The sequence below is a fragment of the Staurois parvus genome, unplaced genomic scaffold (genome assembly GCF_062004578.1).
Source record: "Staurois parvus isolate SC_StPar_1 unplaced genomic scaffold, SC_StPar_1.0 ptg000410l, whole genome shotgun sequence".
NCBI classification, from domain to species: domain Eukaryota; kingdom Metazoa; phylum Chordata; class Amphibia; order Anura; family Ranidae; genus Staurois; species Staurois parvus.
The window spans coordinates 1,816,825-1,844,496 of record NW_028318206.1 but is presented as its reverse complement, the minus strand read 5'-3'; the positions used below and the strand labels follow the sequence as shown (position 1 = coordinate 1,844,496).

Here is a 27,672-nt window from a genome sequence, read left to right as displayed (position 1 = left end):
GCCCGTGTTTCATGTAAGAAAAAGGTGCATATACCTTTTTCAAAAACTCGTTCGCAAGGAAACCGCATTGTATTTTTCACCATGCGGTTTCCCTTTGGTTCCCACACCTGCGATCATGCTGTGGGGTGAGATCCGAAGGGAGTGCCATTCAGAACGATTCAGCTTCAAGTGGTTGCGGAAACAGGTGCGATTCCTTCACCCGCAACCAAGCCTAAACCTGGAGAGTGCAAAATCTGGTGCAGCTCTGCAGAGAAACCAGTCCGCTTCCAGCATTTATTGCCAAAGCTTAATTGAACAAACTGAAGTTAGGAGCTGATTGGCTACCATGCACAGCTGCACCGGATTCTGAGTGCTCCAATTTTAGTATATCTCTCCCATGGTTTGAGTTTGCTGTGGAGGAACATGAGGAACACTGGACTGACCCCTGACCTCAACCCTACTGGACACATTGAGGTGAATTGGAATGTAGATAGTGAGCCAGGTCTACTGTTCCAACATCAGTACCTGACCTTGCAGTAACCGTTTTGGCTGAATGGGTACCAATTCCCACAGACACCACTCAAATCTGGGGAAAGCCATTCAATAAGAGTGTAGTTGTCCAGAAAAGGGAGGTGCAGCACCATATTAATGCTCACAACTTTTGATTAGGATGTCCCAAGTTGAAATGGGTGTGAAGGTCAAGAATCCACTACAAATGTTGGTTGTATGGTGCTTGTGATTTTTGAGTGCGCGTTCATCCTTTGGATCAGCTCCTGTCAGTGGCTCTGGTTGGGAAATTCTAGAAAAGTACATAAACATGACATTTATTTTTTAAACCTGACATAATTTTATCCTAAATATCCTGCTTTTGCAGAACTTTCCCTGAACTGCAGGTGCACTCTGAGTTTTGATTGTGTGTTGTCTGTGTCATTGTTCTGCAATTTTACTTTGTCAGCAGCATATTTAGGGAGGGCAGTTTTCTCTGCGAGTAGGTGAGCTCACTCACACAGGAACAAAACAGCAGGTGTTTCTCCTAAGTGTTTTATTGTCCATATTTGCTTTTCAGGACTTGCTGCCAGTTAGTGTTGGATAAAATGCTTCTCTATCTCAGTCTCAGCAGATTGCAGAATCTTTGTGTCCATTTTTTTCTTTCTGAATAGACTGTGCACCTGCTGTTTTCCATTTGTTCTGTATCTCATCCCTTATTCTTATTAGCCAAATGTCCGCACCCCACGCTGAATATGTAAGTCTTCTGGATTACCTTTTTCAATCTATACCCAAGTGATCATGAGGGAGTCTAATTTTACTTTAGTAAACTAGACTAATTTTTTAAAACTGCAGGGAATCCATTTATGCGCATCAACAGCACATATTAGAGAGTGAATTTTTACAGGTAGCACAGATACTTTTCTATGTCACAATTTATATCCATCAAATAGTGTAAAGTCTGATTTAAAATAACGTCAACACAGACTCCACTGTATAAAGGGATTTATCTGTTTTGCCCAGTTTTTCGACCCACTTTAAATTACCAATTAAAAGATGCCAACAGACATAAAATGATCATCCACTTGTGACTGGATTGAGAAACCGTTGGATCTGGAGGGTCTCTGAACTCCCCTGAATTCTATTGATCAATTCCTCTTGCGAATGAATTTATCAGAATAGATTTTCTTGGTTGTTCAGTATTGATTGTATTCCAAGTATCCCATCCCAACTTTTTCCTTCCTTTACCCCTTCCCCCCGACATCACACAAATATGCGGCCTCACAGAACTGGGCTTTTTTTTCCCGTGGGGCTGCAGATTTGCGTACCTGTCTTTGTGCTGGGAGCATGTCGCACAGTGCGCTCCCAGCACAAAGACCGGGTGTCACTGAGAGCCCCTGGTCCCGTTCTAACAATCAGTATCCAGGACTCCTGATTCCAGGTCACATCATTGTGATAGCCTCTGATTGGCTATCACAGTGATCAGTCACTGTGAAGCCCGCCTTCTGTTTTTTTTTTCTTTCTGAATGGAGCCGAGAGATACATTGTATCTCTCTATCTCTTTGCAGAGAGAAAAAAAAACTGTAAAGAAAAAAAAGATAAATATTAAAAATAAATAAATACCTAGGCTTGATCTAGTTCAGTGCCAGGATAAGTGTTTGGGTCAGGGTCAAGGGTCAGGATGGTTTTTTTTAAAATTGGTTTTAGTGTCAGTGCGTTTTAGGTAAGAAAAAAAAAAAAAGTTTTTTCCCCTTAGTTTCTATTATAATATTTTGCAAACAGGTAATATTTTGGCTGCACTAATGGGTGCTGATGATTCTGCACAAATGTCCGCCGGACACAGCGATCACGGAGCGTGCTGCGGGGGTGCGCTGGAGGCACAGTTCTGGGAGGATGTCATATGACGCCCTCCCAGAACTGGACGGCCACGCTGTAGCCATCATATGGCTATTGCCCGGTCTTCAAGTGGTTAAATAGTTTGTTTGGACAAGCCTGGTTGAAATTAACAGTTTCTTTCAATAACACATGCAGATGAATGAATACAAGGCTTCCTCTGATTGGCTAGGGCAGAGAGATGTCACAGTTTCCACCTCAGCCAATTATAGGAAGCCTTGTATTCAGAAAATACAAAACTTAATGTGAATGGCTGAGCAGCATTCAGCCCGACTCAAATTTGTTCTAGTAAAGGGACAGGAAGTCCCCATCCCACTACTGAAACACCGCTCTGTATACTGTATATAGCCGATGCCACATACAGGTTATACACAGCGGCTGCATCTCTGGAAGTCCCTGTAGCAAGCCCCGCTAATACTGCTATTGCCGCAAGCTTCTAGGTCCTGTGCTGAGCGTCTGCTGTGCTGCTTAGTGAATAGAGGGGATTGATCGCTTAGCACAGGTGCCATTTAGAGAACAGCCTGCATTCTCTCAATGAATGGAAAGAGTTCTTTGATTGGATGAGGCGCAGATCGTGATGTCAGCACCCTGCTTCTCCACTAGTTTACCAGTCTGTCTGCTGGTCACACTGTTCTCTGCAAGTTCCAAATGTGCCACATCTTCATATACTGAACAAAAATCTAGCAAGTAAACCTCAGTTGCACGATTCACAAAGTGCTGCTTAATGGGTGTCTTTTGAGACTTCTCCTTTACCTAGGTCATAATATGGGTAGTTAAACATTTCAGAACAAGTCCAGTTGAACATAATTAATGTTTTTCTAGTTATCTACGTAGCCTCATTACTGCTAATAAGTGTCATGATCCAGCGTGGTTATTGGGTATGTTCATGATGCTCATTAGAATTTAGGCTGCTTGGCTTTGTATTGATAGGTCTTCAACATTATAGAGCAAGTCCAGTTCAATGTGACTACTACTACTACTACTACTACTACATAAAGGGTGTTTGTTATTGGAAGGTTTATTTATTTAAATTATACAACACCTTTTCATCCTTTACCTTGTTAGACTGTTATTCAATCATTCAGTCTCTTTCATGTGTAACTGCTCATCCTCTTGCTCTTTATTACTTTTACCAGTCCTATCATTATTACCTGATCTCCCTGCAGCTGATCTTTCTCCATTACTGACTTTCCATGCCTTGTTCTTCGCTGCCTGTGTGGAGGTGGCCATCTTGATAAGACTTTGGTTCTTGTCAGAGCTACCAGCAAGCAGAACAGTGAACAGAACAGTAGTGACATCACCAAATCTCTTGGCAATAGCAGTCAGAGGCAGCAGTGCCTTAGATCTTACACTGCAGAATATACAGTACAGCTATGAGGCTGGAGGCACAGGAATGCTTGGGTACCCTCCCATACCAGGGAGTGCACAGTTATTTCTCAGCAATAATCCCAGAGGGTATTTTTTTTTTTTTTCTTCAAGGTACAGCTTAGACACAAACAACACTTTCACTTTTTGCGTTCAGGTCATCTTTATCCAATAGCAGTAGCATCCAGTAACATATCTGTAATGTGTCACCTGTTGCAAGTGTCTGCCTTTTGGATGCTCAATCCAACGTTTGAAGTTACTTAATATTCTGCTACATGCATGTTCTCTGTGTGATTGACTACTGCTTTTTCTCCTGCCGGTCTACCAATTTTTCTTTTTAATTGTCATAACGACTATCCTTTCCACTTCTGTAATATTATATTGGTTTTCCTCATCTGCATAATTTCCTTTTCCATGCTAGCCAATGAGGAACACTGGCCAAAGGTATGTAAATCCCCCCATTTTTGTTTCTTTTTTTTTTTTTTTTGTTTTGTTTGTGTTTATTAACATATAGGTCGTCCTCCCAAATACAACACGGCCCTGGGTTTGAGCGCCCTGCCACCCACCTCCCCTCCATCCAGTCATCCTGATTCCCCTGAAAGCGAAAAGACCCAGATCACATGTAGTTTCCCTGCAAGCATCCTGCCTGTGTCCTTGCCTAATCCTATTTCCACGGACGTAAGTAACTCCAAATACGAAAGGGACTGTAAATCCAGAAGGGTCCTAATGTGTGGCGAGCTGAAAGACCCTTTGTCCTGGTATAGACAGCAGCAGCATGTGTACAGGCAGAGTGGATTTTGGGGATCTCCTGTAACCAACCCTGGCCATGCATGCTTCCCGAACAGCCTGTTATACATATTAATGCTGCTTATGTGGAGTGTGTGATATGATCTAAACGTACAAATGTTATTTATGTTTAAATTAATGTTAATGGATACATGACTGCTTTCATTTAGAACTATGTGAGTTATTCTCAGAGACTTTGCAGATTAGTGTTCATTCTTTAACTTTGTAAATGTGTTTCCCCAAAATTATTCAGTTCAAAAATGGAGAAAAGGTCTTCTCTAGTTGTTTAGGATCTTTCTAAACCTGACTACTAGTGTCACCATTGCCTAGTTTTCTGAAAAATTCAATAAATTTGTTACCTGCAGTGTAATTTGAATGTCATCTTCTACTTCTTTAGGTTCTGCTAGATTCTGTGCTATGTTCTCTTCCTAAACTGCTCTCTGCTCTGCCTTCTACCTCATCTAAATTGTACAATGTTCTTTTCTTGTGAAGTAACCTTTCTTTCATGGTCTGCACCTGTCATGTGAATAGCAAATTGTCGTCTTTCCTTCTTACTCACCACAATCCAGCTTTCCTTTTTTTCTTTTTTTTTTAAATGTAGTTTTAGCGTTGCAAAATCTTTTAAAGCTGAACTTCAGGAATTAAAGCATTTAACACCCCTTTACTGCAAGGGTTTAATGGTCATTTTATCTAGGGGCAGAAGGATAAGGTGGTAATACTTACCTTATTTCTTGCACTGGCAAGCTTCCTCCATCTGTGTGACAGGTTCCACAAAGCCTCCAGTCGGCAGTCGCACACTGATGTCATCAAATCAATGCAGGAGCAATAATCCTGCCTTGTACGTGAGGGTGGTGAGGGCCTTTCCCCACAGCCCAGAAGAGGAGGGTGTGAAGATTAGAGTAAATATTACAGCCTATTCCTTTACACCTATACCAAATGAGCAATAAACACTTGCAGTGCAGGAATGAGGAGGGGGGCCCCATACAAGGGATTTTTTTTCTCCCCTAACTTGGTGTAATTGTAGGCTTTCGGTATTTGACTTGACAGTTTTGGGTCCCAGCAAATGGTACACTGGCATTTGGGGCTGCAACATAAAGGCTGGGTTCACAACATCTGATGTGGGGCAGTAGATTTGCTGCTCTGGTTTCTGGAAGAAAATGATGTAAAAATATAAATTGGAGATAATGTTCTCTTGTGTATATCACTTTACTTCCTTATCATCACTAAACAGTAATAAACAGCCTTCTTCATTGCTTCACCTTTCCCTTGTTTCCATTTATGCCACTAGTTTTTCCTTTGTTTTCATGTCTCGAGTTTGGTCTGGAGCCATGATTTTAAAAGGTGCCTAACGGCTTCTTCTATATCTCTGGAGCTCTGGTGGTGAGAGCTCTGCTCTTGATTTCCCCAATCTGCACTCCTGTTATAAAAATGACAAGAATATCCCATTCTTCTTTATATTAGAAGACTGCAAAAGAAGACAGTCATGAACACTTAGGCCACGTTGAAACTACCGTTTTGTGGCAACACATATTTGTTTACTGCAGTGACATTCATTCTGATTGGCACTCCCAAAACACTAAGGCAACGCATCAGTGTGTTACATTACAACATTTTGTGACATGTCAGATTTATTTTTTTAGAGATGTTTGGGTATACTGGCAGCCCATTATTTTAAATTGGCTGCCTTAATGCAACATATAACATGCTTTAGCGCATGGCAAAAACATACATGATCCCTCTCTGCCCCGAGCTGTAAAGAAATGGGGCCATAAACTATGGAATTGGGATCTCATGACTGACATGGCTGACCAAAGTACATCTATACCTGAAATATCACTTTTAGGTTGACGGATGCTTTACAAGATTGTCTATTGCTTGCTGTTTAATTCTTGTCTCCTCTGTTTACTAACCTCCTAATCACTGACCTCCTGCAGTCCTTTTCAATATTGATCATCGTGGCATCGCTGGCTGTTTCAGTAGAGTAGTTATTATTCTGTGGAGGTTCTGTGGAGTTTGTTCAGTGGCTGTCCTATTTAGTAGTCTTTCTCTGTATTATCCTGTAACTTTCTTTGTATCACACGTCCTGTGATATCGGGATGATTTTCCTTTCAGGAATTCATTTTTTTCTTTTTCTTTTTTTTTTTTTTAAATCCTAAAGGCCCCTTTATAGCGCAGTGCATGTTTAACACTTGTTACTGCAATGCATTTTATTTAAGTGTTTTGGTACATTGCCGTTCATTGGTAAAGGCAAACTTTTGTGAAGATACAGTGGGGAAAATCATTATTTGATCACTGCAGATTTTGTACGTTTGCCCACTTACAAAGAAATGAAGGGTCTATACTTTTTATCATAGGTGTATTTTAAATGATAGAGACAGAATATCAACCAAAAATCAAGAAAAATACATGATACAAATTTTATAAATTGAGTTGCCATTCACTGAGTAAAATAAGTATTTGATCCCCTACCAACCAACAATAATTCTGGCTCCCACAGCCTGGCTATGAGCTCATGTAGTACACAGATTAGTCCTGTCAATTTATGGAGGTGTCCCAAACGACAACACATTTATGTGTATAAGAGACACCTGTCCCCAGAATCTCTTTCTTCCATTCAAACCTCACCATCATTGGGAAAGACCAAAGAGCTTTCAAAGGATGTCAGGGACAAGATTGTAGACCTACACAAGGCTGGAATGGGCTACAAGACCATCAGCAATAAACTTGGTGAAAAGGAAACAACTGTTGGAGCGCTTATTCGCAAATGGAAATACAAAATAACCATCAATCGCCCTCGGTCTTGAGCTCCATGCAAGATTTCACCTCATGGGGTAAGGATGATCATGAGAAAATTGAGAGATCAGCCCAGAAATACACAGGAGGAGCTTGTGACTGATCTCAAGGCAGTTGGGACCACAGTCACCGAACAAACCATTGGTAATACGCTGCCATGGGTTGAAGTCCTGCAGCACCCACAAGGTCCCCCTCCTCAAGAAGGCACATGTGCAGGCCCGTCTAAAGATTGCCAATTAACATCTAAATGATTCAGAGAAGGATTGAGAAAAACTCTTGTGGTCAGATGAGATCAAAATTGAGCTCTTTGGCATTGACTTGCTGGGTTTGAAGGAAAAAAAATGCTGACTCTGACCCTTAGAACACTATCACTACAGTCAAGCATGGAGGTAGATACAATAGGCTTTGGGGCTGTTTCTCTGCTAAAGGTACAGGCTGACTTTTCTACACTGAGGGGCTAATGGACGGCCCCATGTATTGTAAAATCTTGGATGAGAACCTACTTCCCTCAGCCAGAACACTGAAGACGGGTCGTGGATGGGTCTTCCAGCATGCCAATGACCCAAAACATACCACCAAGGCAACAAAGGAGTGGCTCAGGAAGACGCACGTTAAAGTCCTAGAGTGGCCTAGCCAGTCTCCAGACCTTAATCCTATGGAAAATGTATGGAAGGAGTTGGAACTTCGAGTTGCCAAGTGATCGCTAAGAAACCTTAAGGCTTTAGAGAAGATCTGTAAATAGGAGTGGACCAAAATCCCTCCTGAGATGTAAAACCCGGTAAACAACTACAAGAAACGTCTTACCTCTTTGCTTGCCAACAAGGGTTTCTCCACCAAGTACTAAGTCGTGTTTTGCTTGGGGATCAAATACTTATTTTACTCACTGAACCGCAACTCAATTTACAACATTTGTATCGTGTTTTTTCTGTAGATATTCTGTCTATCATTTAAAATACACATATGATATGTGCCCTCTAAGTGGGCAAACTTACAAAATCTGCAGGGGATCAAATCATTATTTTCTGTATATAGTACACAGATGTATAGTACGGCATCTGCAGTAGTGCACAGATGTAAATGTGAATACGGGACCTATTTTTTGTGCTTTAGGTGCATTCATAGCCCATTTAAAATGGTTGGTGGCCACCTAACACATCATGCCTTAGTGAATAAAAACAGGAATTGAAGTGCACCAAACCTGGTTGGGCGTGGAATGGAAGAGGCCTCATTTACACAGGCATCAAGGCCCATAGACTGTAAATGTACTGCTGTGTTTCTGCAGCTTGAGCAGGTAGCCCATGTGTGTATGGGGATGCAGCAGCTGCACATATGCAGCCACTCATCTCAATTTGACAGTTGCAGGTGTGTGGCTCCAAACTCGCACTGTATGCTTTCAGGGCCCCTCACTTGCACACCTGTCAAATTAGGACAAGTGGTTGTGTCCCCATGCACTTAAATGGACTGCCTGCACAAAGCACTTGGCGGCTGAAGCCAGTGAAGATGGTATGCACTACATCCCACCTCAAGGCAGTGTTGTGTGAACAGAGCACATAGAAACATATTGTTTTCTGTGTGTCCTGGCATTGAGCCTTTGTGCTGATCAACACAGCTGAAACGAAGTGGGGTCAACGAGCCTTTTGGAATTTTTTTTTTTTCCATCTACTGGGAAATAAAATTGGTTCTACTTTTAGATGTTGGTTTCTGTTTTCCAGATAATAGAATTTCTCTTTGTTTTGTCATCTGTGGTCTCAGCCGGCCACAAGACAGAATCAAAATGTTCAAATCAGGCCTGTTGACTGGTAAACTAGGGGTGCTCAACCCCCGAGGCCCATGTAGCGCCCTGATGTGGCCCCTGACCTCAACCTAGGGAAATGCTTTCCCAGGGTCGGCAACTCATTTATTTTTATCTGGGCTTGCCGACCCGCCTTCCCAGATCATCAGAGTGCATCGAAATGGCCCCAGCAACAGAAGAAGCAGGCAGCCGCAGAGGGAGCAGGATCCACATAAGCTGATGCTTCCTCTGTAGCCACGGCTTCTGTCCCAGGAGGAGTGATAACGATTGCACTTCGCCTGGGACCATCAGAAGCTGGAAGAGGAAAAGGTCAGTGTATTAAACACACACACTGCACTTTTGAAGTAGGCATATTGGCACCTATAAAAGGATTAACAGCTATTGGGCTGCTTTCACACTGATCTGTGGGTTCAATGCAGTGCAACTGCGGCTTTCCTACTGGTTAGCTGCACCGAGCCATAGACTTCTAATATATCCTGCAGGTTTGGTGCGCTTTCTGTATATGGCAAAATACAGAAAACCTCCAGGAAAGCCGCAGGTACACTCTGCTGCACTCGCTGGTAAACAGCAGAGTATTAGTGTGAAAGTAGCCTTAGGGGGGCTCAGGACAGTAAGGGTTTCTTTACATTTGTGGATTGGGGGCAGTAAAACCCCATAATTGAGACATGTTTTTAACACAAATCCCCCCACCCCCCAACCATTGCTTTAGTGCCAGGGGTCCCAATGGTTATCCCACTGCAGGGGGCCCGTGCGGCCTACCTGTCACATTCTGTTTTGGAAGGAGGGGCAACAGGGGTGGCATTTAGAGGAACCGATCTACTCCACTTCCCTCCTGTGACTGATGAAAGCTGGCTTTTCCTCCTTTCACTCCCCCCCAGCATTAAGCGGTCGCAGGAGGAAAATGTTTTTATTTTGCTATTCAAAAGAAAAAATGTGAAATTCTGATCCATTTCATTTTATTGTGACCTTCGCTCTTCAAAAGGTTGAGCACCCCTGGGTTAAACCTTGTACAGTAGGAGGGAAATTAGCAGATGGGTTGGAAATGTGTTAGTGACAGGGCCTCATCCCAGCCAACAAATAAACTAAAATGTGCTTAGTAAGTAAATCAGCAATGATGGTGTTTTGTAATCATCAGTTGTCTTTATTTACCTTTATACATTGGCGAATATCTGCGTTTTTCCTGTATTTGTATCTCACATATAGGAGGGGCTTTTATAAAACTAGCGTATGCTGAAAATGGACAATATCTGCTATTTCACCAAAGTGGTAACATTTGTTCTCTAAATCACGCACTGATTTGATTTTTGCACACTTTATAATTATTTTGTAAAGTTGTCAATAGCAAAATTGCCATTTTGTCCTGAGACACATAAAAGTTTTCAGCCTGCGTCACTTAATAAACGCTCCCCGAAGTTTCTATGATGAGGATTAGAGAACTAACTTTCTATCTAGAACTTTTCTCTCTGAACTTTATACTACACCTTTCTCTAACTTCTGAAGGACCTGTGCTACATTCTGCTTTAGATACTAATAGTGATTATAGATGTATTGTGGCATTCAGAATAATACCCTGATTTTCTTGGTGGTGGTAAACTTTCTTCACGCCAGTGTGCTTTATACTACTCCATCAGCTCTTTTATCTCTACTACCTTGCTGTCCAATACTCTCCCGCTCATTGCTTTGCTCTGCAGTGCACTAGTCCCTTCTGTGTCCCTTCTATCTGTCTATTCTGGAAGAACCCCTTCCCTTCCTCCCCCCTAGATCAGTAGATACTAATTGCAGCTCATAAAACAGTAAAGAAGGGCAGTTGTCAGATTTTTGGGCTGACCCCTCTTTTCGCCTCCTCTCTCTCCTGTGACTCCTTTAGGCTGATATCCATGAGGATTTTTGCAGCGTCTGCAGAAAGAGCGGACAGCTACTGATGTGCGACACATGTTCACGTGTATACCACCTGGACTGTTTGGAGCCTCCTCTGAAATCCATTCCCAAGGGCATGTGGATATGTCCCAAATGCCAAGACCAGGTACCGTGTGATAGACAGATACAGGGAGCACTGAATAGCCCTATGGATTGCTAGATCTCCTATGAGCTTTGCCCAATCCCCCAGTCTTATCGCACTGCAGAATTGTCTCTTCAGGTCTGACTGACGAGCAGCACTGTAATATGGCAGCCAAGTGTTACTCCACATCCCAGACCACACATTGCTTCACAGTACCACAGCCAGGCATGGCCTGTTAATCTGAATGCTGCTAAAATTCATCATTTTAAATGACCAGAGCCATGCTTATAAGCATTAATTTTAAAGTGGTAAAGAGTCAATCCATCCAAAAGTAACTTTTTTTTTCTCCAGGTGAATATTGGTGGACAGAATAAAAAAAAAAAAAAAAAATCAATGTGTATGGCTAGCACTAAACCTATAATTGTTATGTAAAGCTGTGTTAATAGCGTGGGATGGCAAACCAACACGTGAGAGGAAAGGCTGTTATATGTATCTTTTCTGCAGGAAATTCTACGAAAGGCTTCCTTCAGTGCTGATCACAAAACGTAAAGCCTAGGCATTTGATTTCTGTTGAAGAGCATAGAACCTCAGATTAAGCCAATGCTTCACTTGAGCAGATATCCTGTGGCCAAATGCCTGGGCTTTTGGTTAATTGGTCATCACTGGAGGGAGCGTCAAACAGCAATTACTCCAGGAGTAAGTAAGTGCCTCCAGCGACCTAATATTCCTGCCTGGGAGCGCCCCACTGTAACATGCTCACACACAGGCTTCAGCAGAGTCCTATGTCTGGTTTTAATAAAGCCGGATAAAAGACCTGATTTCATTGAAGTGGGGCTGATTGTTTCCCTATTAGCTTTATAGAAAATATGTATTGCAGAACAGAATGCTTTGTAAACACTGTGTTCTGTCTGTAGCATTATACTGCTGCTTGTGTATGGGTTACATGGCAGTGTGTAGTACTCTTTTTACATTTTTTGGTTAAAGGAGGTGCCTTTAAATGGAAAACTTGATAAATAATTTGAATTACCGTGGTTTTAGCTCAGTATGAATCCAAGTAACAATAACATAGAAGAAAGCAATTCCTAGTTTTGTGCACCGTTAGACATGTGAGCCATGTTGGGTGTGCAGTACGGTGAAGTGGTGGTCTCCTTGTATGATGGCTTGCAGATTCTAGGCACATATACTTTGGAAGATCAAAAACATTGTTCTGCTTAGTTGTGTGGTACATTTTACATGTTGGGACCTTATCCTCAAGAGTATATACAGTGGGGATCGAAAGTTTGGGCACCCCAGCTAAAAATTTGTATTAATGTGCATAAAGAAGCCAAGGAAAGATGGAAAAATCTCCAAAAGGCATCAAATTACAGATTAGACATTCTTATAATATGTCAACAAAAGTTAGATTTTATTTCCATCATTGACACTTTCAAAATAACAGAAAACAAAAAAATGGCGTCTGCAAATGTTTGGGCACCCTGCAGAATTTATAGCATGCACTGCCCCCTTTGCAAAGCTGAGACCTGCCAGTGTCATGGATCGTTCTCAATCATCGTCTGGGAAGACCAGGTTATGTCAATCTAAAAGGTTTTAAATGCCCAGACTCATCTGACCTTGCCCCAACAATCAGCACCATGGGTTCTTCTAAGCAGTTGTCTAGAAAACTGAATCTGAAAATAGTTGATGCTCACAAAGCTGGAGAAGGCTATAAGAAGATAGCAAAGCGTTTTCAGATGTCAATATCCTCTGTTCGGAATGTAATTAAGAAATGGCAGTCATCAGGAACAGTGGAAGTTAAAGCAAGATCTGGAAGACCAAGAAAAATATCAGACAGAACAGCTCGCAGGATTGTGAGAAAAAAAATTCAAAATCCACGTTTGACTGCACGATCCCTCCAGAAAGATCTGGCAGACACTGGAGTTGTGGTACACTATTCCACTATAAAGAGATACTTGTACAAATATGGTCTTCATGGAAGAGTCATCAGAAGAAAACCTCTTCTACGTCCTCACCACAAAAATCATCGTTTGAACTTTGCAAATGAACATATAGACAAGCCTGATGCATTTTGGAAACAAGTTCTGTGGACCGATGAGGTTAAAATTGAACTTTTTGGCCGGAATGAGCAAAGGTACGTTTGGAGAAGAAGGGGCACAGAATTTAATGAAAAGAACCTCTGTCCAACTGTTAAGCATGGGGTTGGATCAATCATGCTTTGGGGTTGTGTTGCAGCCAGTGGCACAGGGAACATCTCACGAGTAGAAGGAAAAATGGATTCAATAAAATTTCAGCAAATTTTGGATGGTAACTTGATGCCATCTGTGAAAAAGCTGAAGTTAAAGAGAGGATGGCTTCTACAAATGGATAATGATCCTAAACACACCTCGAAATCCATGGGGGATTACATCAAGAGGCGTAAACTGAAGGTTTTGCCACGGCCTTCACAATCTCCTGACCTCAACATAATTGAAAATCTATGGATAGACCTTAAAAGAGCAGTGCGTGACAGACAGCCCAGAGATCTTAAAGAACTGGAAGACTTTTGTAAGGAAGAATGGGCAAAGATACCTCAAACAAGAATTGAAAGATTCTTGGCTGGCTACAAAAAGCGTTTACAAGCTGAGATACTTGCCAAAGGGGGCAGTACAAGATATTAACTCTGCAGGGTGCCCAAACTTTTGCAGACGCCATTTTTTTGTTTTCTGTTATTTTGAAAGTGTAAATGATGGAAATAAAATCTAACTTTTGTTGACATATTATAAGAATGTCTAATCTGTAATTTGATGCCTTTTGAAGATTTTTCCATCTTTCCTTGGCTTCTTTATGCACATTAATACAAATTTTTAGCTGGGGTGCCCAAACTTTCGATCCCCACTGGTTATCTGGTTATGAACCACTTGCCCTCCAAACGATTTACCCCCCTTTCTGACCAGGCCGTTTTTTGCGATATGGCGCTGTGTTACTTTAACTGACAATTGTGCAGTTATGCAATGCTGTACGTAAATACAAATTGTAATTTTTTTCCCCCAGAAATAGAGCTTTCTTTCGGCGGTATTTGATCATGTCTGTGGCTTTTATTTTCTGCGCTATAAGCAAAAAAGACCGATAATTAAAAAAAAAACAAAAAACCCAGTTATTTTTTACTTTTTGCTATAAAACATACCGAGTAAAAAAAATTTGAAAAAATAAAATTTCTTCATAAATTTAGGCCAAAATGTATTCTGCTTACATGTCTTTGGTAAAAAAAAAAAATCCCAACACCTGTATATTAATTGGTTTTCGTGAAAGTTATAGCGTCTACAAATGGCAGTATATATCCTGAAATTTTTATGTTTATATTTTTTTTATACTAGTAACGGCGGCGATCAGCGACTTATAGCACGACTGCGGCGGGCATTCTGACACTGGGGGGGAACTGACTAACTGTCACTGACATCTCCAGTGACACTAATACAGTGATCAGTGCTAATAAAAAGCACTGACACTGTACTAATGACACTGGGCAGGAAGGGGTTAACATCTGGAGTGATCAAAGGGTTAACTGTGTGCTGTGTGTGTTTTATGCTATGTGCTGTGTTGTGTTTTACTAGGGAGACATGCTGCTTTGTATTTCTCTGCTGTGCAGAGAAATGCAAAGCGGCATGTCTATGGTGACAGGAGAGAGACCCGTGTTGTTTACACACAGGTCTCTTCCCTTTCAGCTCTGCAGACGATCCCCGAGTCCCGCCTGAGAATTGCCAGCAAGGACGCAGTGATTGACATGTTCGTCAGCCAATAGCGGCATGGGTGCGCCCCCTACCCAGAAATGCAAATCACTTATATATACATGATTTTGTGCATCCCTGCAACCCTGTAGCAGTACTTCTGCTATAGAGTGGGGAGTGGTTCATTAAAGTACGGTTCTAAAGTGTTCTTCCTCAGACAACCTGTAGCTGGGTTGTTTTTAGGGGGACTTCCTACAGGGGATTCCTTTCCCACTGGCTCTTGGCTTTAAAGTGCCGAGTCCGAAGCATCGGACCATTGATTTTAACTGCTGGTCACTCTGTCTAAAGGACATGAATAAGTTGTATTGCACCCGCCATGGTTGCAAGCTATAATGTAAAAAAAATTAGCCTGGGATTTCCTTAGAACTGGATGTTTGTAGCCAAGCTCCCTCAAGATTATGCAAAGAAAGAAAATATTTCGAAAACGTGAAGACTTTAGTTGACCGAAAACTGTGCAGTGTGTGCAGCCATGTCACCCCCTCTGCTAGGCAGCAAGGAAAAACCTTTGGGCGCACTCAGCCTATGTGATATACCATGTGCTTTTGTGGTATGGAGATGGGTCCCTTCTCTGGTAAACACACAAAAAGCATATGGAAAGTGCTGTATAGACGCATGATAGCATGCACTACTTGGTACAATAATGCATACACATGGGTGTGATTGGATAGCAAGGTCCTGTTTTGCACTTGTGCAGCTTTGGTGCTGTAAATGTGTGCAACATGAGTTCTGCTGCATTCTAAATATTGAGACCGGTTTCATCTCTGCATCATCTCCATGATGTTCCCATGCCATTGACTGTAATGGAACACCAAATATGTGAGGTCAATTGTGCAAAGTATTCACAAATAAGATTAGGCCTTTTAGCACAATTAGGCCTTCTCAGATGGGGCACTGTGCAATACGCTGTACTTTGGGAAATATTACACCTTACACATGAAAAAGCAGAATTACTTGATGGAAAGAACAATGTTTACTTTTACAGTTTGGGGGGGGCAACTATTGCCAACATAATCATCCATCTTGGGCATTATCACAGAATTTGGCTATAAAGTAGACGTTTATTTGAAAAATTTAGTTTGAATTATCTCGTCACTTCAGTTGAAGATGAACAAAGGAGCAGGATGGAAAAATGTTCTTAAATATACAAATTTCATTTTTTGTGGGGAAGGGGCGTGATTGCAGTCATTCAAAACTGAATATTAAACAGGTTCTTCAGTCAGTTCAGCAAAAATAAAAAGTCAGCAGCTACAAAAACTGTAGCTGCTGACTTTTAATAAAAAGACCTGTTCAAGGATCCAACACCATCCTCATCCAGGCCAGTTTCCTCACTGGTCTTCGGGTCCCCAGTGCCGGTTGTGACTGCTTGTGGCTTCGCAGACAGAGAGCTGCACTACGGTGTGTGATTAGTCCTGCAGCCTTCTGGGACATGTGACATGTCCCAGAAGGTTTTGGATGGGGGACTAGACAATCTGTGTGGAAGAGGGAACGGGTACCTGTCAAAACCAGGTACCTGCTCCCAAACCGCCCCCAACCCAAAAAATTATATATATATGTTCCAACTTTGGCCAAGAACGAGGGTGTGAATATCCGCTTTAAAGTAGAAGGGTAAGCAAGGGATATAACTTCTGTCACTTTTTTGTGGTTTTGTTGCTTTTGCCTCTGTGTCCCATTTGGGTAGTTTTCACTTCACTTCCTGTTCCATTGCCAAAACAGGAAGTGAGGAAATCACTTTGAGGAATTCATATTTGCCACCAGAACTAGTTTCCGCTTTGGAAGATTCCCCTCTATTACTGTTTTGGGGACAACCCTTTGGGTTTACTTTCTCTCTCGGTGAGAATGGTAAACAGGACAACTAGAGAGGGTGAATCTCGTTAATGAGGGTACAGACAGCAATAAAAACCTGACAGGTATTTTAATCCTTTTCCACTCTAAAACCAGTAAATGTATTGGAAGAAAAGAGCTCATTTCAGAGCAGGTCACCTATGGCTTGGATGAAATAGGTTTGGCCAGGTGTTGTTTGTGTATGTGTTGGTAACTGCAGGAAGTCAATAATTAAAGCTGCAAAGGACTTTAGATTGATGATAATGAGTAAATCTGTTGCACATTTGTCTAACATTGATTTTAAGTCTTTTCATTATTTGTTTTTTTTTTTTTGTAATCCTGTAGACAAGTTTGCTTCCTATGCAGATCTGATTTCTTGAAAATGATATTTGCAGCATCCTTTTTAAAACTGTTCTTTCTTCCAGATGCTCAAAAAAGAGGAAGCAATTCCCTGGCCTGGAACGTTGGCTATTGTTCACTCATATATTGCATATAAAGCAGGTGGGTATGAGGTCTTCTCTGTCATACTTCAAAGCTTGTGCATGAGGACCCCATAGGAGGTAATAAACAGCAGACCTCTAACCATACTGAAGCATGGCCTTAGGAAACATCAGTCCAACTATGAGAGGTCTTCTAAGATATGCAGCCTAAACCAACTGGAGCAGTAAACACCTTCTGGTCTTTTGAGGTTGGAAAACCTCTGTGTGTTAAGTGCATTTATAATTTCAAAATGATTATTATCAATTTCTAGGGTTACTCCTAAATATCCTGATCCTCACCTGAGTGTTACTACATTGGCCATAAAATCACAGCAGGATCAAGCCCATTGTAGTGGTTCTTGTTTTATGCCAAGACGAAAAATAGGTTCAGCATGCATGCTTCTAGTTCACCAGCCTTGTAAGAGTTCCAGTGACCTGTGCATTATGTAAAAAAGTGTTCCCCACCTCCTACAACCTTCTCTGAAATAAAAATGGGACCCCTGTGCCAGTTTAGGCTCCATGCACACTAGCATTTTGTTAAGGTCATAAAGCTGTTATCAGTATTTTTTTTTCTGCTCCTAGAAGCGAATAGTGTTGTCTTATGTCTCCATGCACACTATTTTAGGCTAGTAGCGTTTTTCAAGCTTCAGCGTTTAGCAGCAGAGAAATTTGTTTTTGTAGACATTTTGGGAGTTTTTCTGGTGGAAAAAAACACTACTAAAACTCTCCTAACAGCATTTTTATAGTACATGTAGGAAAAAAAAATCTACAAAAAAGCTAAGGCTCCTAAATGCTACTAAAGCACACTATTACCAACGTTTTTTATCCAGTGGTTTTTAAGCTTAAAGCACTAGTGAGCATGGAGCCTAAAGACCTTCTCTATATTGCCAAAAGTATTGGTCGACCGGCCTTTACACGCACATGAACTTTACTCCCATCCCAGTCTTAGTCCGTAGGGTCCCTTTGCAGCTATAACAGCTTCAACTCTTCTGGGAAGGCCGTCCACAAGGTTTAGGAGGGTGTCTATGGGAAGGTTTGACCATTCTTCCAGAAGCATATTTGTGAGGTCAGGCACTGATGTCAGACGAGAAGGCCTGGCTCACAGTCTCCGCTCTAATTCATCCCAAAGGTGTTCTATGGGGTTGAGGTCAGGACTCTGTGCAGGCCAGTCAAGTTCCTCCACCCCAAACTCGCTCATCCATGTCTTTATGGACCTTGCTTTGTGCACTGGTGTGCAGTCATGTTGGACCAGGAAGGAGCCATCCCCAAACTGTTCCCATAAAGCTTGGAGCATGAAATTGGCCAAAATGTCTTGGTATGCTGATGCCTTAAGAGTTCCCTTCACTGGAACTAGGGGGCCAAGCCCAACCCACGAAAAAACAACCCCACATCATAATCCCCCCTCCACCAAACTTTACAATTGGCACAATGCTGTCAGGTAAGTTCCATTCTCCTGGCAACCGCCAAACCCAGACACGTCCAACAGATTGTCAGACAGAGAAGCATGATTGGTCACTCCAGAGAACACGTCTCCACTGCTCTAGAGTCCTGTGGCGGCGTGCTTTCCACCACGGCATCAGATGCCTTGCATTGCACTTGGTGATGTCAGGCTTGGATGCAGCTGCTCAGCCATGGAAACCCATGAAGCTCTCTACACTTGAAGTTTGGAGGTCTTTAGCTATTGACACAGTGGAGTGGAGTTACTTAAAGGTAAATAGACGTTACACTTTGGAAGTGCTTCTCCAGCGCTTAGTAAATGAGGGGAAGCTCTGCTGACTTCCATCATCCAATCATGTACAAGAAAAAATGTGGTTTTCTTTTTTTTTTTTCCTTGCATTTGATTGGGTATTTGCAAAATGGCGTTTCGCCTCATTACTTGGCTTTGGAACAACTGCAGTTGTAAAGTACTATTTACCTTCAGTAAATCCATCACTGTATCTGTTTTCCCCACAAGCTGACACTTCAGATGTCGTTTCCAGTTATAGTAATAAAACATAGAAGTGAGACGTACATTTTCCAATTTGTATAGATGTGCTCATGTACTGGATAGATTATCAACTAGTGGGGCATGCCCTTTCCTTATTGCTGGCTATAATCACTTTGTGGCCGGGTTGTCCCTTGAGTTGCTGATGCCTATAAATTACACAAGCTCAGTGTCTGGGTAAGAGGCTGACAGAATCATGGGAACCTGTATGCCACAGATGTTGATAAAGGGGACCTGTTATCTATATGTATTGGAGCTGCCATTGCTAACTTGGTTTAGTAACTGTAGTTTCCGCCACCCTCATTCTGGCTGCACTACCTAGTCAAGCATTGACTTGAAAACAAGTATGCTGGACATAAGTTTTACACTTCACTTACATGCATAGTTGTCCTAGGTGAGTGAATCACTAAGTATTAACAGTAAGCCAGAATCGGGCCAAACCCGCCCCGCAGGCCAGAGTGCTTGGTGTCATTCTGGACTCCAACCTATCCTTCCAGCCCCAAGTCCAATCTTTAACAAACTCGTGCAGACTCCACCTCCGCAACATCGCCAAAATCCGCACGTTCCTAACTCCAGAAACCACTAAACAGCTCATCCACTCCCTCATCATATCACGACTGGACTACTGCAACTCCCTCCTCACTGGCCTGCCTCGCCGCTGGCTATCCCCGCTTCAGTCCATCCTGAATACGGCTGCCAGACTCATTCACCTTTCCAACCGCTCCATCTCCGCCACCCCCCTCTGCCAATCCCTCCACTGGCTTCCGATAGCGCAACGGATCAAATTCAAAATCCTAACACTGACGTACAAAGCTGTCCACCATACTGCCCCGAACTACATCACTGACCTAATATCCAAGTACCGCCCAGCACGCACACTCCGCTCCTCACAAGACCTCCTTCTCTCTAGTTCCCTGGTCTCCTCCTCCCATGCCCGCCTCCAGGACTTCTCCAGGGTGTCACCCATCCTCTGGAACTCCCTGCCCCAACCCATCAGATTATCACCTACTCTCCTCTCCTTTAGGCGCACCCTGAAAACCCATCTCTTCAGGGAAGCCTACCCTACCCCCTGCTAACTTGCCGACCTCCTCCACTCTTCCTACCACTCCATCCCCCACAGCTATCTCCTCCTGTGCCACCACCCCCTCCCTCCTAGATTGTAAGATCGAAAGAGCAGGGCCCTCGATCCCCTCATGTTTTGCATTGTATTGGTATTGTTCTGTCACATGTTCTGTCCCCCTTTGTAATGTACAGCGCTGAGCAAACCATTGGCGCTTTATAAATACTGTATAATAATAATAATCAGGCTGCCCACCATGGAACCTGGACTTCTACAAAACCAGCAGTAGTAGCTCCCATGATAAGTAAGCTGCCATGTACCCTCATGCATGCTTCTTGGTCTCAGAAGCGCATACACTGGGCAGCTGGCAAGGCAAAAGGTCTTGTGTACATCATCCTGATTACTGTGTGTATGTGTTTTCTCACTGTAGAGACTGTCCTGTTATTCAACATTTAACATTTTTCTTAAAAGCAAAAGAAGAAGAGAAGCAAAAATTACTCAAGTGGAGCTCAGAGCTGAAACAGGAGCGAGAGCAACTAGAGCAGAAAGTGAAACAACTCAGCAGCTCCATAACGGTAAGCGGCCAGGAAATTGGATTAACCCATTAATAAAGATCCATGCTTACAGCTGTCGCTGGCATCCCCGCTTCTGAGGATACGGGACTAGGAATCCCTCATGACATAATTACTACTTTTCCAGGGACAGTATCGACTCTGCCTGTGTTGTAACTAGTCCAGCAGTTTATCAGTCCTTTTTGACCAGTGCTTGCTTTAGGTTTGCATTATTCATATTCCCACATACTGTTGCATTAAATTAGTTACAATTTTTATTTTCAATAATATTTAGGGAATAAAAAGAAATTTAGATCCATATCAAACTGCGAGTATTTTAGGTTCAGAATTGAAGAAATACTGATCTTTCCACTAGCATCTTTTCGCTAGCCTGACAACACCAGGGTTGTTGATTCGAATGCCAACCACAGCACTGCCTGCCTGGAGTTTGTATGTTCTGCCTGTGTGAGAGGAAACCGGAGCACCTGGAGGAAACCCACACTCCAAAGACATGCTATTAGGTTAATTGGCCCTAGTATGTATATGTACGAATGTGAGTTAGGGAATTTGGATTGTAAGCTCTTGAGGGCAGTCACTGATTTGAATGTACCATATATCCTAGATTGTAAGCTCGAAAGAGCAGAGCCCTCGAACCCCTCGTGTAGTGTATTGTTACTGTCTTGTCTCATGTTCTGTCCCCCTTGCTACTGTACAGCGCTGAGCATACCCTTTGGCGCTATATAAATACTGTATTATATATATGTAAAGCTCTGCATAGATTGATGATGCTGTATAAGTACCTGTAGTAATAATAATAGAGGATCTGCAAGGATGTGCGGGTTGCTAGTATTATACAGGATTTATATAGTGACCACAGTTTGGGCAGTGCCTTACAATATAAAGGGAGACCATAGAGTTAAAATGCAGTTTAATACAAGAGGAAAGGGAGGGCCCTGATTGCCAGAGATTACAATCTAAAAGAAAAGTGTAAAAACTGTAAGGCAGAGGTGTCCAGCCTGCGGCCCCATACAGCCGAAGACAGCTATGAACGCGGCCGAGCACAAAACTAAATATATTTAAAAATGTTGAATTTGATATTGTCTCTTTACTGGACTTTTCTAAGTTCTGTCTTCCCATAGAAAAATCTCCCACTCCTCACAATCACACCTTATTCATGTCATCAGTTTTCGGCAGCACCTATATTTGTGAGCAACTATCTTCCAGGATGAAGCACACGAAGGGCAAATTAGAACCAAAAAATCTGAGAATTCATGGAGAATTGCTGCATCCATCCAACCAGATATTGATGCTTTAGTTTATCAAACACTGTAGCAAATAGCGGATTAGTTTTATGTTGCCTTGTTTTACTTTTATAATAAAAAATATTACAAACAAAATTAAGTTTTATTACTCAGGTATATTATCTATATCACCGATCGTTGTGATCTGACCGACTTTCTGCTCACCGGCAGTCCTTATTGTTAGTGTATTTTATGCGTGGCCCAAGACCGCTCCCCTTCTTCTAATGTGGCCTAGGAAAGTCAAAAGGTTGGACACCCCTGATGTAAGGGCTTTGCTGATGGTGAAAGTAAAAGGTCAGTTTTTGGGTGGAGGAGGGATAACTTCTCTGGAAATGAGCTTTCTTGGATCACCTAAAGACAGATTAAGCAGAAAATCGGTGGATGGGGAGTTCCATAGGGGAACAGAGGCTCCGGTGACTAGAGCGCAGGAGGACGTGGAAGAAGTGGAGAAGACGGATGAGTAATATATTGAGATCGGGTTGGTGATGTAGCATGGGGCATAGTTGTGGAATGGGCATTGTATGATTTTTTTTATTTGTTGGGTGAACAGAAGCCAGTGTAAGCACAGCTAACAGTTCTGTTCCTTGGATGGCTGGCTTTACCTATCATTTCCTGTTTTGTCTTTCCTCCACTTCCTTTTACAGTGCTGCACAATCTCCCCAGTAGGAATACAGACTAATAAAAACTGGTTCAACCTGCTGCCACTTTCAGTACCCAGAATGCTAAGAGTTCGGCTCCCTCCTTCCACACATTCCTACAGGTCAGTGAGGCAGCTCATCCTAATGATGGGCCAGTAGGAATGGAAGGGGCTTTACATCAAGCTCTGGTACCGCCCACAAGTATTGGCGTTTTGCCTGTCACAGCCAGCTCAGCATTTGTGTGAGGGCGAGGATACTGAAAGCTGCTGCAAGTATAAACAGGCACGTCTGGACCTGGATCCTACAGTTCTTCTTTAGCTCCTGTGTTCATAATTCGGCCTCTTAGTCTCCACAAGGTTTTTACAGCTTCTTTTGTGTTTTCCAGAAATGCATAGAAATGAAGAACAGCATCTTGTCCCGGCAAAAAGACATGCACAGCTCTTTGGACAAAGTGAAACGTCTTATCCGGCTCATTCAGGATATCGACCTCACCAAACCTGTCAACTCAGAGGTGACCCCCAACCACAGCCAGGACTGCAGTGCTACTGCCAACAGCCCCCCTCCCGACCCCAAGCCAGCCACAGTCTCCTTCCCTTCACCAGTCCAGAACTGCACCCAGGCAGAAGAGACTAAGTGACCTGCTGTCCTGTGACCGAGGGTACTATGAAAAGACAAAGCGCGTCTGACCGCTTCCTGGGCCGTACAGGATCAGAACCATCCCAGGACAGGGGCGTAAGCACTGGAGTTTTGCCAATCAACCTTTTATTCTGTGTGTTCCACGTGTGAGCTGGCGTTTCATGCCAGCACCATGCCAAGTGACAAATAGAATCAAATCTTTACTCTCTTTACACCAGTGTGTGCCTGCAGCAGCCTCCACAGCAAGCATAGATATCAGTCTTTATTTTATTTTTTATGATTTCCTTGAGGTGTATGTGTGGACACTGAGCTTCGGAGCGCTCCTCCTTCTGCAAATGTAAATGTGGAGCCAGGGAGAGGGGGCCAACACAGCTGTCCACAAACAGAAGATTCCCCTCTTCTCCAAAACTCTCCAGTGTGATGTACCAAAAAAAAAAAAATCCTTCCTTTTGATGACCTGGCCACAGAGCTTGGAGGGGGCTTGGAGGAGGAATGTGTGTTGAGTCAGTATTTTAAGGTCCTTATGATGTTTTTCCTTTTAAATGTGTGTCTAAGCAGGGTTGGGGCACTTCAGGACTAGCAGTACTACCTGCCTGTCCATGGCTGGGCCGCAGAGTAGATGTTAGCTGCCGACGTGCCCGTCCTTGTCCCACAGTGTAGAAATGGGTAGACAGATGTATGTTATTTTTTTAATATGTGCCAGCATCTCAATGAGAAATGACTTTTGGTAACTTACTGACATTTTATTTATTTGCAATTTTAAACAAAAAAAAAAAAAATCAATACAATGTGAAAGTATTAGTAAAGCAGACTAGACTGTCCAGGGCGTTTGGCGAGGGAAGGGAGGGGATTGCTGAAAGGTGTTTCTTCGATGTCTTCTGGCTGCAGCGTCCATGTCTTACAGCCAACACTTATGAATCTTTTACAGCAGGAACAGTGTGAACCAGCCTGTCTTGTAGCTGCAGTCTGTGGGGACAGAGGAGCAGGACTGCTGGGTGTTTGGGGGGTGGGGAGGACACGGGGTCCATATTGAGTCTGTGAATATTTGTGGGTTGCTATATATTTTTTTTTTCTTTTTTTGTTATATATAAAAGTGGAATAAGGAGGCCCAGGTACAAATGATTACATACAAGTCTTCCTAGTGTTACTAGATGGGTAAGATGATGCAGACAGTTGTGTGCACTTTCAGTGGATTTGGATATTCTAGGTTTACATTTGCTTTGTCTATGCTTCGTAGTCTTTAGTAACACCTTTACAGATCAGTAATAGGCTGGCCTGGTCCCCCAGTTAATATCAGCAACATATTTTTGCATTGCTTTCAGGTTAAATTTCCTCTGTAAATAACTGCTGTCTTGACATCTGAACACATATTTCATATATATAGTAAACATTAAAAAGACTTTCAGGCAACCTTTATTTGTAATAATCTGATTGGGTAGCAGTCATGTGCACAAAGCAAACCCCCCCCCCATGATGCCAGAATAGAGCTGGGCCAACCGTAGGCGGTGGAGCCAATGAAAAGGAAAACCCATGTAGACTGAAGTAACGGCCATGCCAAATGTTTACTACGAACAAACGTGCATTTGTTTGCATCATGTGGTTTATTTTGATACGTTGTGAAAATGTTGATTGTGATTTGGTGTGGCTGTTTGTGCAGTCTATGTAGGATTTATTCGTTCCCTGCTCCTCCTTCACAAAAGTTTGCCGAATGGTCCACGTCTTTTCCTTTACAGCATGTTTTCTCTGACACATTTCACTCTCTGGGCGGAGTATTTGATAGGAAGGCCTTTTTCCTAGTTACAGAAGGCTCCATCTTGGTTTGAATGAGCCATGCGTTTTAGCATGTCCTGAAAACAATGAAAAAGGATCTGAGGATGCCCTTTTACTGTGCTTTTGTGGTATATTTTCCCCCATACAGGTCCAGTATGAACAGTGCCATTCACAAATAGATGTGCTTTCCATGAAGGGCCGTAAGTGGACTGGTCCTCCATCTGAATATTAGTGTTCACTGTAGGAAGAATGATAGGTGTTGCTATTGCCCGGTTATTACGCTGATCCTCTGCCAGTACGTTGTCGCTGACCTGGAACAACTGTTCAGGATGGTCACAGCCACGCCAGCAGTATTTATCTGTATGTTCACACCAGATTAATGACTCCAGGTAATAAAGCAAGAGCACTGGCATGTGACAGCCTAGCAACCAGCATGTTAGAATGAAGTCTGCACCTGCAGCCTCAGTGTTTCTCCCAAAAACCTCCAAGCAGCCGTTACCTCTTCACGGGCCGGCCTCCTACCATAACCCCAGTGAAACACAACATATCATGTAATATAAAGAACATTCCTGATGCGTCCTTTACAGCCCAAGGGTTAGCTGCTCCTTTCTGACCGGGGGATGGGAAAGCCAATACTCCTGCAGTGGACTGTCCCTCATCCTCATGTCCAGTCCCAGGCTATAGTATAGTCCCTGCATCGATCTTGATGAGGTTAGAGGACCTTAGACTGGTGGGATGTAGGGAAGAAAAGCTTTCAGGGACTGGTCTTAAAGCATGAAGGGTCAGGTAAGTAAATCCGCTGCACCGGTCCCCCTAGACATAGCTAAGCAGTGTTACTACCACTCCATAAGGGAGGACCTTTCGTTTTCCTGGAGTTCAGCTTTTACCGTGATGTAGGGGGAGGTAGGACCTGTGTGTGGTTGTTTCCCCTCCTCTGCATGCCATAGCCGTCATCAGGAGATTGGCTGATTTGTATACTAGTACTCCTCCCAGCATCAGTAATGGAGACCGCTGGTAATAGTTGAAATAGACATCTAAAGAGCCACAATCCTCCCCCAATCCCTCTTCTTAAAGCAAAGTGCACATGACAAAAATCAAACCTGCAATAGGCAAGCAATCCCCAATCTCCTACAATGCATGTAGGTGTGTTCTCTGTAGGGCAGTGTAGAACATAGGCAGCCATTGGTTGCACTCTTCTCTGGTCAGTGCCAATCGCAGCCCTCTGATACCTGCCCATAGAGGACAACGATTTCTGTTACCAGCAAGGACTAAATTGTTCTCCACATTATGCAAAGACGAGGGCAGCTCCCCTATAATGAGAACAACTATAAAGAGGAAATAGAAATGTATTCCCCGTTCCAGGAGCTGTCCATTCTTGTAGCTCTAGAACCCAGAAGGGTTGAGAAAATAGAAGCCAAATGATCCCCGATGGATGTGGACTGAATGTTCTGGCATCACCGGCTTCCCTCACCATGATCAGCTTTTAATGGCTTTACCTGCCAAAGGATTGCTAGTTGTATAGAGACTGTCTTGTTTTGTACACCTCTGACATCGCATGATCATACAAGTGACATCACCGAATCCTGCGTCAGCCTTCTGTGTCCCCTCCTTGTTTCTGCACACTGAACCGCCCACTGTGGTGATGCTGACTTGTTTTCCCATTGGCAAGCTGGCCAGATGACAAAGGCAGCTTCAGATCTGAACCAGAAATAGGAATACAGCTGCCTTCCCATTGGACAATGAATTGGCTTCACTGCTGAGGTCCTCACAGTGCCCTCCTCCTCCTCTCCACCCCAAACAGCATTCAGCTCCCAGTGCCTGAAAACATCCAGATTGTGCAGTGCTGCCTGATTGCATAACTCCCCGTTCTGATTTCTGCAGGAAGACCATGTAAAGATTTCAGGCAGATAAACTAGCAGTATTGTGAAATACAGAGACTTAACCCAGAACTGGAATTTGTTTTGTTTTTGCCTTGGAGTTCCTGTTTGCTGATGAAGTCTAAACCTCCCTCTAGTTCAGAGTATGGATGGCAGGTAGATGGTTTCAGCATCAGGAATAGTGGGGTAGGTCTCAGTTCTGTGCTTTTCTTACACAGTGAGGATACATCAAATTTATAATTTTCTCCCCAGAATCTATCATTTCTCCCCATATCTATCATTTTCTCCCCATATCTATCATTTTCACCCCGGAATCTATCATTTTCTCCCCATATCTATCATTTTCACCCCGGAATTTATCATTTCTCCCCATAGCTATCATTTTCTCCCCGGAATCTATCATTTTCTCCCCATATCTATCATTTTCTCCCCGGAATCTATCATTTTCTCCCCATATCTATCATTTTCTCCCCATATCTATCATTTTCTCCCCATATCTATCATTTTCACCCCGGAATTTATCATTTCTCCCCATATCTATCATTTCTCCTCATATCTATCATTTTCACCCCGGAATCTATCATTTCTCCCCATATCTATCATTTTCTTCCCGGAATCTATCATTTTCTCCCCCATCTATCATTTTCTCCCCAGGCTTTGACTCTTGTGGTCTTGGGCTGCTCCCTCCATGAGAGGACCAT

The 27,672-nt window shown here is 42.9% G+C and overlaps 1 protein-coding gene across 1 annotated transcript in view; it reads left to right on the top strand.

Moving 5' to 3' along the window:
- The window catches only part of PHF21A (PHD finger protein 21A), a 51,285-nt gene extending 26,551 nt beyond the window's left edge, over positions 1-24,734 (top strand). The window contains exons 10-14 of the mRNA XM_089686744.1: positions 4,238-4,401; positions 10,962-11,117; positions 17,101-17,176; positions 20,670-20,773; positions 23,074-24,734. Coding sequence (XP_089542870.1) covers positions 4,238-4,401; positions 10,962-11,117; positions 17,101-17,176; positions 20,670-20,773; positions 23,074-23,325 — 752 coding nt within the window. The 3' untranslated portion in view covers positions 23,326-24,734. The remainder of the gene's footprint in view (positions 1-4,237; positions 4,402-10,961; positions 11,118-17,100; positions 17,177-20,669; positions 20,774-23,073) is intronic.
- Positions 24,735-27,672: the final 2,938 nt, after the last annotated feature.